General features: G+C 41.5%; 1 protein-coding gene across 7 annotated transcripts in view; it reads right to left on the minus strand.

Annotated features, from left to right (window-relative positions):
* Positions 1-12,501, minus strand: part of DTNBP1 (dystrobrevin binding protein 1) — a 174,274-nt gene that overhangs the window by 98,640 nt on the left and 63,133 nt on the right. For all 7 annotated transcript variants that reach the window (XM_037893091.2, XM_037893089.2, XM_037893090.2 and 4 more), the window contains one exon: positions 6,195-6,327. In XM_037893091.2, the coding sequence (XP_037749019.1) occupies positions 6,195-6,327 (133 nt within the window). The remainder of the gene's footprint in view (positions 1-6,194; positions 6,328-12,501) is intronic.

A 12,501-nucleotide genomic window follows, 5' to 3' on the forward strand; every position in this document is an offset into this window, starting at 1 on the left:
GCTGAGGCATTGGCTAACCTTTTGTCTCCGTGGAACTTGTTTGTGACTGCCTTCTAGAACATGTTGGAACATGTGTTGGTAATATTATACAGTGGAATCTTATCTTTACATACAATGTTGCCACACATTTTATCAGGACAATAATGATCAGCAAATCACAGTATGCTTTGTACAAAATTTAATATGGTCTTGTAAAAGGGGCAAACAGAGGGGTACAGACTGTCACACTGAGCCATACATCAAGAAGCTCTAGAAGGCACAGGTCTGTCCAGGTAATCCTCCCTTCCATGAGAGGTCGATGGCCCCCAACAAGGCTACACAGGTATTGAGGGGTAAATGCCTGGTGGCCATAGACCAGAACCAAGGTCTGTGCCCAGCTTAGTGAACACCACGTCCGTTGAGAGACCAGTCTCTAGATCCACTACCTAAGACAGAAGAAAGTGGAGAAGACATGGATGGGGAGTACATGTGGGAGCACATGTGGGAGCATCCCTTTTCTCACTACGATTTGATGCTGCTGGAGGATGACAAAGAGAAGGAGCACTCCAACTTGACTGGTGGGGAAGTAGATATAGGCATGGATTGTAGAGCCGTGGAGATACTTGGTACTGCAGTGAGAGTGATCTGGTGCCATAAGAGACACCACATGTGAACAACAATGGCAATGCTGTTTCCTGCAAGACACTGAGATCTGTCAGTGCCATGAACATCACTGCTATAGAGGGCTCACCAGCTGGGTGAATCCTCTGCTAACTGTGCTGATTTGACCAGTGGTGGAGGCAGTAGCAACACAGCAAAGTGGGAAGACGAAGATACTGCACTTGAAGATTTCTCAGCATTTTGTTTTGGTGTCAAGGACTCAGTACGGTGAAGGGGTCGAGCTTCAGAAGTCAAAACCCAGGGCCACAAAGTCTCAGAGGCAGAATGGTGCAGGGAAGCCACTTTTATTTTTGAGGATACCTTAATCCAGGGATTTACCTCTAGAAGAGCGGTTCTCAAACTTTTGTAGTGGTGACCCCTTTCACACAGCAAGCCTCTGAGTGTGACCCCCCTTATAAATTAAAAACAGTTTTGTTTTTTTTAAATATTTAACATTATAATAAATGCTGGAGGTGAAGCGGGGTTTGGGGTGGAAGCTGACAGCTCGCGACCCCCAGATAATAACCTTGCAACCCCCTGAGCGGTCATGACCCCCAGTTTGAAAACCCCTTCTCTAGAACCACCTAATCCCTGTACCGTCCTTCTCAACAGCTTTTTGACTGACCTACTAGAGCCTGAAGTAGGGGAATCATGTCTGGGGATGTGTAGTGGTGGCTGGGGTGGGAGGCCAGGCAGGGGGAGCAGCAGGATTGTCATATGCCCCAGAGCCTGAAGCAGGCCTCACTGGATTTGCTACTGAGCTTCTCTACCTTTGTGGTCCTGGCAGTGAAAGACTTATAAATGGCACATTTCCCAGGAATGTACGATTCCCCCAAGCAAAATCAGAATTTTAAATATCCATCATTAAGTTTTAAATAGCACAATCACAAGGTGAAAATAATAAAACAATCCTAATAAAAACTATCAAAATGCCAATAGGCAACAATTACTACTACTCTATTTGCAACTTGAGAAAAAATGCCAACAGTTCATTGACAGCAAGCCACTCTGCCTTGAAGCCAAGAGGTGATGAGAGAAACAGAGGATGTTTCACCCTGCTTCACCCTTTTGGCTAAAAGACTCAGAATGTTGGTGCATGACGCACACACACACCATAAGATGAATGTGTAGATGGACAATCACTTGAAGAACTAGCCATTACCATAACCACCATGCACCGCATACCACAAAACATAACCTTAACTTTAACACTTAGAGATAACGGCCTTCTATCACAACCCCCCCTTTACCAAACTTCTCATTCCCAACTCATATCCCAACTTCAGTAAAGGGATATGCGGAGAAGGGCAGATTGAGGGGGGACCGAGTTACGTTTTCCTTGACTACAATTACCATGTACCATGAAGGATGAGATGATTTAACTTTTCATCTCCTTACTTTTGTGGGTTTATGTCAGATATGGTATGTGTGTAGCAACTTGAATGGCTTCACAGCTAAGTTTTTATATATCAGTTATAATGGTAATGCTATACTAACAGACTTCTGATCAGAAAAATGATAATGTGTATACCATATTGAGAGAGATTAGAGAAACAATTAAGCCTAATAACAGTAACAAAGCTCACGAGTGAGCAAATTAAAAATCAGACTCTGCACAGTGGCTATTTAAGCATATTATGGTTACAGAAAATATGCCTAGCTATAAAACAAAGAATAAAGCAGGAAAATGAGAAAAAAACAGAATGGTTAAATAGCAAGATAAAAAAAACTTATTCAAGCCAAAAGAGATCCTTCAGAAAATGAAAATCCAACCCTCATGAAGCCAAAAAAAGTATAATCTACAGCACAAAATATAAGATGGCTATTAGGAAGTAGAGGAGGGAAACTGATGGACAAATAGCCAAAGTCAAAAACAAACAAGAAATTCTTTAAGTATATCAGAAACAAGAAGCCTGTGAGAGAATTAGAAATCTACCTTGAAAACAAATTTCACTTTTCAAGTCTATCATGTTTAAAAACAATTTACGTCTTAGTTAAATGGAGCTGTTTCTTTAAAATATCCCCAGACAGAGGAAAAATAGTCCTTCCAAAGATTACAGTAATATTAAATGCTCAGCTCCTAGAAAAGATTACCCTACCAACAATAAACCCAGAATTTTAGATTTGTACTAATCAAGAATACCTTCCTTCCTTCAGCTTTCTGCTGGCTCTGTTCTTAAAGCATGTATTGACATTAGAGAACAAGAAGCCTACCTGTTTTTCAAAGGACTTCAAGAGCAACAGTCCTGTCAATTTCAAACCCCAGACAATTAATATCTTTGAAACCAAATAAGGAACAGCATAACATGCACACGTTCTCAACTGCAGGAAATTTAGAGACTGCTCCAAATTTTGTTGTTCATCGGTCACTCAGCCTAGCAGCTGTGACACGATATTTAATTGTACGTGTTATATTAGCCCCACCTGATTTTGGAAAAACAGGCTAGTGAACTATCGAACAAAATTTTTTTTTAAATAAAAATGTGCAAATCAACAAAGTTTGTGGTTGTTAGACTACCAATATCTGGAACCGGTAATACAAGATTAATGTGAGCAAAACCTTTGAAGTTTTCTTATTCCTGACACTGTTACCTCCTTGTCATCTGAAATTTACCTACTGATTTCTTTTAGGTTTTTCTGTATGGTTATTTCTGGTTGTTTTATTGCATTATTATTCATTTTGCACCAGGATCCAATTGTACAAAGGGCTGTACAAACACAGACCGTTCCTGTCCTCTCTTAGGCCTTGAACCTACAGCTTGTTGCATGCAGGTATAACTCCTGTGCCCACATGGAATCAACTGGAGGACCAGGGCCTAAACAGGCAAAACAGTTATAATTTAGAATCAAAACTTCAGAGGGCAATACTCTGATTAATTTATAAGGCTCTGAAATGCATTATAATTAAGGCTAGGTTTAAGTCACGGAGGTCATGGAAGTCACGGAATCCGTGACTTCCAAAGACCTCCGTGATATTCTCTGCTTCAGCCCCAGGGGCTGCGGGACTCAAGCTGGCAGCCAGCAGGGTCCTGGCAGGGTTCCAGAGACAGCAGTGACAGGGGGCCCCCTGAAGGTTCCAGCGACAGGTGACAGACTCCTCAGCGTCGGGGGTGGGGGTGGGGGGGTGAGGGAGGGGTCGAGGGGATAGAGATGCCTTGGGCAAGTGGCTGAGGGAAATATGGTCACCCTGCAGCTTCCAGCTGCCCTGGGCAGAGGGGGAACCCCACAGGTCCCAGCCAGGGGAAATCATGGAACCGCAGCAGCAAAAGTCACAGACAAGTCAGGGCTTCTGTGAATTTTTGTTTATTGCCCGTGACCTGTCCGTGACTTTTACTAAAAATAACCATAACAAAATCTTAGCCATAATTACAATCAAACATTTAAGCATCTTGTTGGAGTAGTAAACTTCGAAACAGTGACTCAACACACAATGGCAAAACATAAGTCATCTGACATGGACTAGATAAAGAAGTCTATTTCTGAGAGACAGTTCTCCCATAACTACTGTGAAATGAATTTTAATGGTTTAATGTTGACCTAAAGCATTATTTCTTTCCATTCTAAATTTTATAACAGAGTGGGATCTTCCAAAACACTACACTATGCATAAGGCAACTAATCATTTAAAAATGGCATACATTATTCATCAGGCATAATCTATTATTTTCATTTTTTTTTTGGCTTTGGCTACACCTGACCAAATAACTAACATCATTCAATCAATTTAGTATTAGTATGCCAAGCTAGTTAAGCTATTTATAGAACTGACAACTGCTTAGCAAACTTAATAGATATTTTGACACTTAGCAAAATAAATTACTTCCACCAAAGAGATTTCTTTGAAAAATACCTGCATACCTCAACACATATACTGAATAAAATCCTCTCAGAATGCTTCAGAAGAATTAATACACTTAACTGGATTCAATAATCTACTTCTTTACATACAAGATTTTAAATAGTTGTGTGGCAAATTAACTAGTATCTAGGAATTGGTAGACTGCCATTGTACAGCACTATACTTGCACCAAGCAGGGTGGTGATAAAAACTGAGTCCACTATTGGGTAATAATATCCCAGCAGAGAAAAATATAGGGTTGTCAATTAATTGCAGTTAACTCAAGCAATTAACGCAACACAAATTAACTAGATTTAAAAAAATGAGTCATAATTAATCGCACTGTTTAATAACAGAATACCAATTTAGAACTATAAATATTTTTGAAAGTTTTCCACATTTCTCAAAATCAAAACAATGTAAAATTTTAGAGCCTACAAGTCCACTCAGTTCTACTTCTTGTTTAGCCAATCGCTCGGAGAAAACAAGTTTGTTTACATTTATGGGAGATCATGCTTCCTGCTTCTTATTTATAATGTCCCCTGAAAGTGAGAACAGGCATTTGCATGACACTATTGTAGCTGAGGTTGCAAGGTATTTATGTGCCAGATACGCTAAACATTCATATTCCCCTTCACGCTTCAACCACCATTCCATTTGTGACTGAACTCCTTGGGGGAGAATTGTATGTCTCCTGCTCCGTGGTTTTACCCACATTCTGCCATATATTTCATGTTATGGCAGTCTTGGATGACGAGCCAACATATGCTGTTCAATTTAAGAACACTTCCACTACAGATCTGAAAAAAGGCAAAGAAGGTACCAATATGAGATTTCTAAAGATAGCTACAGCACTCGACCCGAGATTTAGGAATCTGAAGTGCCTTGAAAATCTGAGATGGACGAGGTGTGGAACATGCTCTCATAAGTCTTAAAATAGCAACACTCCAACGTGGAAAGTACAGCACCCAAACCACCAAAAAAGAAAATCAACTGTCTGTTGGTGGTTTCTGACTCAAATGATGAAAATGAACATGCATCGGTGTGCACTGCTTTTGGTCATTATTGAGCAGAACCCTCATCAGCATGGAAACATGTCCTCTGGAATGGTGGTCGAAGTTTTACATTGTTTTGTTTTTGAGTGCTATTATGTTAAAAAAAATTCGACATTTGTAAGTTGCACTTTCACAATAAAGAGATTGTACTACAGTAATTGTAGGAGGTGAAATGAAATATATTATCTTTTTTACAGTGAAAATATTTGTAATTAAAAATAATATAAAGGAAGCATTGTACACTTTGTATTATGTTGTAACTGAAATCAATATACTTTAAAATGTAGAAAACATCCAAAAATATTTAAATAAATGGTATTCCATTATTAACTGCATTTAAAATTGCAATTAATCACAACTATTTTTTAAATCTCACGATTGTGATTAATGTTTTTAATCATTTGACAGCCCTAGAAAAATGATGCTCTTGTTCTTAAGGCACGGGTATGGGAATCAGAAGATCTGGGCTCAGTTCCTGAGTAGATCACATCAACTCTCACAGATAACCCTGACATTTACAAATTATTTGACAACAAAATGGACCACATTCTATGAAGAGGAAAAGCACCAAGATCATTTTACATTGAGAATTAAAGGTTTATAAACTAATGGCTTGATAGTTATTTTTATGTTACTATTCATAGCATTTGTAGTTTAGTTACCTTTTTGTTTTCCTGTAGTTTTCCAGCTGTAGTGTCTGCAAATGTTTGTACCTTTCCAACTCACACTGTCCACATAGGTCTTCAAGCAGCAACAGATGATTTTCCATTTCCTTAAAGTTCACCTCTAGCTGGGCTGCAAGAAAAAACAAACAAATATTAGCCAAGCTTCATATATATGAAAGATATACAACGTCTTTTTCCCAGAAACAGTGAGCCAGAGGCAAGTATTAAAATTGCTTAATATGGTAAAATTATGTACACATTTGCATTTATCCTCTTTTTTTAGCGTCAAATTCCAGTCCAGGTAAGCAAGAGAGGCACAATAGGCTCCCATGAATAGGTATTATGACCATGGTTCAGTTGCCCCTTGTGGTCAGACACCAGGCTGCTGTACTGGATTCAACCTTTGGATTCCATGTGCTTTTAAGCCTACTGAGTCTTAGCAGCATCTACACACTGCCTTAGTCCAGCCTCTCAGGCATGCTCTGAGGGTCCAGATTCTTGGGATGTGGTACCCCACAGCCCACATGAACGTGCCCCAAGACCATGCTACCCCTCCAAAGACTCCCCAGTAGTTTAACCATGCCCTATCAGAGCTCCACCGCATAGGCACTCCTATTTACAGTTTAATTTATTGTGGACCTTGTGACAGCTAAACCAAATGGAATACACACAGACTTTGCAAAGAAACTTCTAAACCAGAATTTATTTATTAGACAAAGCACAAAAGTTACAAATCCCACTCCATGTACTCAGTATTCTTTTCTTGTTCAACAGATGGCCCACAACAGCCTCAGACTTGAGAAGATCTGGCCCTTGAAGTTCTGGCCTCTTGTCAGGTGATCCCAAATCTGCCAGTTCAGCCTTGGGTTCCAAAGTGAGAAAACTAATCCCTCTGGATTCCAGCAAACCTAACATACTAGAGTGGACACATTTGAATGAAGGACTATCAAGGTTGAAGACTCTTGCTGGCTTTCCCATTGCTAGCCCCTCTGTGAGGTGAAAGGATTTACTCTAACACCTCCTGGGTGTCCCAGCCCAGGATGAAGGCTACACTGCAGAAGTGAAGATACAGTATACGTTACAATCAAAATGAAGCTCACAGAACAGAATGGAGTTTGTAGATAGCATGTTTCTGTATCAATTTGCCACAATGGGTAAACTGGCTGCTGACCAGTCCTCCCAATCCTGGAGACAAAGAAACTTGTATGTGACGGGAGATTAGGACAGAGACAACTAAAGCAGCATTGAACTCCAGCAACCTAATGTAGATCCTAATCATTTTTCCCCTTTGCTCTGGGATCTCTGAGGGCTGCAGTAACCCTCATGCAACAACAAGCAGCAAGGAAGAGTGCAGAGAAGTGGTTCAAAGGTGAAATCTGCCTGTGTTTTGGATGCTCAGGAGAAAGGCTCATCAGGCTGTAAAAGCATCCCTGTCATCTTGTCTAGCTGACAGCTTCATTTTGGCTGTGTTGAGCTGGGGACTATCTTGGGCTATACAAGCTTTTCAATTTTCTAAGCTGTCACTCAACCAGAAATTTCAAATCCCAATGCCCACTAAGAGAGCAGGGAGCTACCATTTCACAAACAACTCACAAGCTTACGAATATGGTAGCCAGACTCTGTGGAATTCAGCATGGTTTCTGCCCCTGACAAGGGAGCATGAGAGGGCAGCCACTGGCTCTACACAGCAGCCTCAGAGAAGGAATCTCAGGATTCATCTAGGCACCTTTCAAGCTCAGAAGCATTGCTGAGCTACTGAAGTTTTCCACACTGCTGATGTTATGAGGACCAGGAATTGATAACTTTGTAAAGAAAACTGCTTTCTTTCAATTACTTGTTTGTATGTACGTACATTAGTTTTTAAATCTTGCTTGATTAGGAAGACAATTAAAAACTTTAAACATGTGTTTTCTGGAAAAATGTTTTCACTCTTCGTCCTAAAAGATTAATATTGTTGAATGTTTATTTGTCTACCACACTCTACGCTAATACATCTCTATGCTTCACAAATCCTGGTGTATGCTTTTAAATTAAAGTAGTTTGAAACTGTATTTCTGTGCATCTGTAGGCTCCATCAATGAGCTTTGACAGTAATACACCTCAAAATGAAAAGAAATTAGAAATAAAAAAAAGTATTTATGAAGGGCAGTGTTTTGTGAAGCATGCAGCGTACCACCCTGCGGCAGCGTACCACCCTGCAGCAGCACCCCTGGGAACAGGGGTGAAGGACTAGACTGCATACAGGCCTCTCCGTTGTTCTCTGGAGCCTCAGCTTTCCTCTCACAAAGAAGTTAGTCTCTAGTTATGGTTGCAAAGAAAATCATGAAAACATGACTCAAGTGTCACTGATGCCTGTCTCACTTTGCAAAGCGCCTCAAACAATAGGTCTGAAGTGTCAACTGCTCCATTCATTTCCATGGCTTCTAATGACAGTACTTTAAAGGTCACTATGGTTAACTCATTCACTGCTCAAAGCATGGAAGAAAGCCGAGTACTAAGAGGATCTACATAATCTTCTCTTAGGCCATGTTTAACCATACAAAATTATGTTAACCTAACTTTCATCAGCATACAGCCCCCAGTTATAAAAATCACAGTTGTGTCAGCAGCATGTGTCTTCACCAGGAGCACTTGTACTGATTGTGTTATCAGTGTGGGGCATTGTGGGACAGCTCCTGAAGACCAGTAACAGTTGACATAAGCAACACAATGTCTACATTGACACTGCATAAACCTAATTACATCAACTATGACTCTACACCTCTTGGGGATGTGGTGTTACTAAATCAGCGTAGAGAGGCACTTACATTGGTGAGAGCCAAATTTAAGTGGAGACACTTCCACAGATAGGTCAATGCAAAGCTGTTTACGTCAACCTAACCCTGTAGTACAGACCAGGCCTGAGTGACTGATCATTTTGGTTTAACACCATGTGGCAGGAATGAAGGGGGAGATGCAGTTAGTTTCATTTTCTTGGAGAGATTCAGCTTTCCAAAGTTTGGTAAACGTTAGTGTGGGGTGTTGAAAGTTTTCTGCTGCTTGTTTGGAAAGTGCTGCAAAATAATTATTGCCGGCTCTGTCATCGTTCAAAATAACACCCTGAATTTATGGCAAAGTTAACTTTATGATACTTCACATCATAACATGATCTTTTGTTTGCACAGCATGACGCTATGCTACGTTTAAGGCTGGGATAGCACATCCATTCTTAACCGCCATTTTCAGTAATTTAATTTCTCCAGAGGTTTTAGACTGATTTGTTTAGTCTGTTGTCACAGCTCAGAATCTCTTTTGTTTGAAAAGTCTGATAAAAATCTGTTGAGCCATTTGCGTGCATAATACACAGAGCCTATTTGACAGGTTTCAGAGTAACAGCCATGTTAGTCTGTATTCGTAAAAAGAAAAGGAGTACTTGTGGCACCTTAGAGACTAACCAGTTTATTTGAGCATGAGCTTTCGTGAGCTACAGCTCACTTCATCGGATGCATAGCATATCGTGGAAACTGCAGAAGACATTATATACACACAGAGACCATGAAACAAAACTTCCTCCCACCCCACTCTCCTGCTGGTAACAGCTTATCTAAAGTGATCATCAAGTAGAGCCATTTCCAGCACAAATCCAGGTTTTCTCACCCTTCCCCTCCCTTCCCCCCCCCCCCACACATACAAACTCACTCTCCTGCTGGTAATAGCCCATCCCTCTATGAAACCTCTCTTTATAATGCGCATGATAATCAAGGTGGGTCATTTCCAGCACTAATCCAGGTTTTCTCACCCCCCCCACACACACCCCCCTCCAAAAACCACACACACAAACTCACTCTCCTGCTGGCAATAGCTCATCTTACAATGTGCACAGCAATAATCCAAGTTTAACCACAACGTCTTGGGGGGGGTTTGTAGGAAAAAAAAACAAGGGGAGATAGGCTACCTTGCATAATGACTTAGCCACTCCCAGTCTCTATTCAAGCCCAAATTAATAGTATCCAATTTGCAAATGAATTCCAATTCAGCAGTTTCTCGCTGGAGTCTGGATTTGAAGTTTTTTTGCTTTAAGATAGCAACCCTCATGTCTGTGATTGCGTGACCAGAGAGATTGAAGTGTTCTCCGACTGGTTTATGAATGTTATAATTCTTGACATCTGATTTGTGTCCATTTATTCTTTTACGTAGAGACTGTCCAGTTTGACCAATGTACATGGCAGAGGGGCATTGCTGGCACATGATGGCATATATCACATTGGTGGATGTGCAGGTGAACGAGCCTCTGATAGTGTGGCTGATGTTGTTAGGCCCTGTGATGGTGTCCCCTGAATAGATATGTGGGCACAGTTGGCAACGGGCTTTGTTGCAAGGATAGGTTCCTGGGTTAGTGGTTCTGTTGTGTGGTATGTGGTTGTTGGTGAGTATTCGCTTCAGGTTGGGGGGCTGTCTGTAGGCAAGGACTGGCCTTTCTCCCAAGATTTGTGAGAGTGTTGGGTCATCCTTCAGGATAGGTTGTAGATCCTTAATGCGTTGGAGGGGTTTTAGTTGGGGGCTGAAGGTGACGGCTAGTGCCGTTCTGTTATTTTCTTTGTTAGGCCTGTCCTGTAGTAGGTGACTTCTGGGAACTCTTCTGGCTCTATCAATCTGTTTCTTCACTTCCGCAGGTGGGTATTGTAGTTGTAAGAATGCTTGATAGAGATCTTGTAGGTGTTTGTCTCTGTCTGAGGGGTTGGAGCAAATGCGGTTGTATCGCAGAGCTTGGCTGTAGACGATGGATCGTGTGGTGTGGTCAGGGTGAAAGCTGGAGGCATGTAGGTAGGAATAGCGGTCAGTAGGTTTCCGGTATAGGGTGGTGTTGATGTGACCATCGTTTATTAGCACTGTAGTGTCCAGGAAGTGGATCTCTTGTGTGGACTGGACCAGGCTGAGGTTGATGGTGGGATAGAAATTGTTGAAATCATGGTGGAATTCCTCAAGGGCTTCTTTTCCATGGGTCCAGATGATGAAGATGTCATCAATATAGCGCAAGTAAAGTAGGGGCGTTAGGGGACGAGAGCTGAGGAAGCGTTGTTCTAAATCAGCCATAAAAATGTTGGCATACTGTGGGGCCATGCGGGTACCCATAGCAGTGCCGCAGATCTGAAGGTATACATTGTCCCCAAATGTAAAATAGTTATGGGTAAGGACAAAGTCACAAAGTTCAGCCACCAGGTTAGCCGTGACATTATCAGGGATAGTGTTCTTGATGGCTTGTAGTCCATCTTTGTGTGAAATGTTGGTGTAGAGGGCTTCTACATCCATAGTGGCCAGGATGGTGTTATCAGGAAGATCACCAATGGATTGTAGTTTCCTCAGGAAGTCAGTGGTGTCTCGAAGGTAGCTGGGAGTGCTGGTAGCGTAGGGCCTGAGGAGTGAGTCTACATAGCCGGACAATCCTGCTGTCAGGGTGCCAATGCCTGAGATGATGGGGCGCCCAGGATTTCCAGGTTTATGGATCTTGGGTAGTAGATAGAATATCCCAGGTCGGGGTTCCAGGGGTGTGTCTGTGCGGATTTGATCTTGTGCTTTTTCAGGAAGTTTCTTGAGCAAATGCTGTAGATGCTTTTGGTAACTCTCAGTGGGATCAGAGGGTAATGGCTTGTAGAAAGTGGTGTTGGAGAGCTGCCGAGCAGCCTCTTGTTCATATTCCGACCTATTCATGATGACAACAGCACCTCCTTTGTCAGCCTTTTTGATTATGATGTCAGAGTTGTTTCTGAGGCTGTGGATGGCATTGTGTTCTGCACGGCTGAGGTTATGGGGCAAGTGATGCTGCTTTTCCACAATTTCAGCCCGTGCACGTCGGCGGAAGCACTCTATGTAGAAGTCCAGTCTGCTGTTTCGACCTTCAGGAGGAGTCCACCTAGAATCCTTCTTTTTGTAATGTTGGTAGGCAGGCCTCTGTGGATCATTATGTTGTTCAGAGGTATTTTGGAAATATTCCTTGAGTCGGAGATGTCGAAAATAGGATTCTAGGTCACCACAGAACTGTATCATGTTCGAGGGGGTGGAGGGGCAGAAGGAGAGACCCCGAGATAGGACAGCTGCTTCTGCTGGGCTGAGAGTATGGTATACATTATGACTTACACCTAAGTTTTGTTATGACTAATCCATATTAGTCCAAATTATGTTAGGTTTTCAAAATTCTAAAATTTTCATTTTTTATAACGTGATATATTTATACAAATCACACCAACATTTAGAGCTTTGCAAAGGACTACTTTTAAAAATAAATTAAAGTACTATCCCTTTACGCAGATTAAGATGTACTGATATT

Source organism: Chelonia mydas, chromosome 2 (assembly GCF_015237465.2).
Source record: "Chelonia mydas isolate rCheMyd1 chromosome 2, rCheMyd1.pri.v2, whole genome shotgun sequence".
NCBI classification, from domain to species: Eukaryota; Metazoa; Chordata; order Testudines; family Cheloniidae; genus Chelonia; species Chelonia mydas.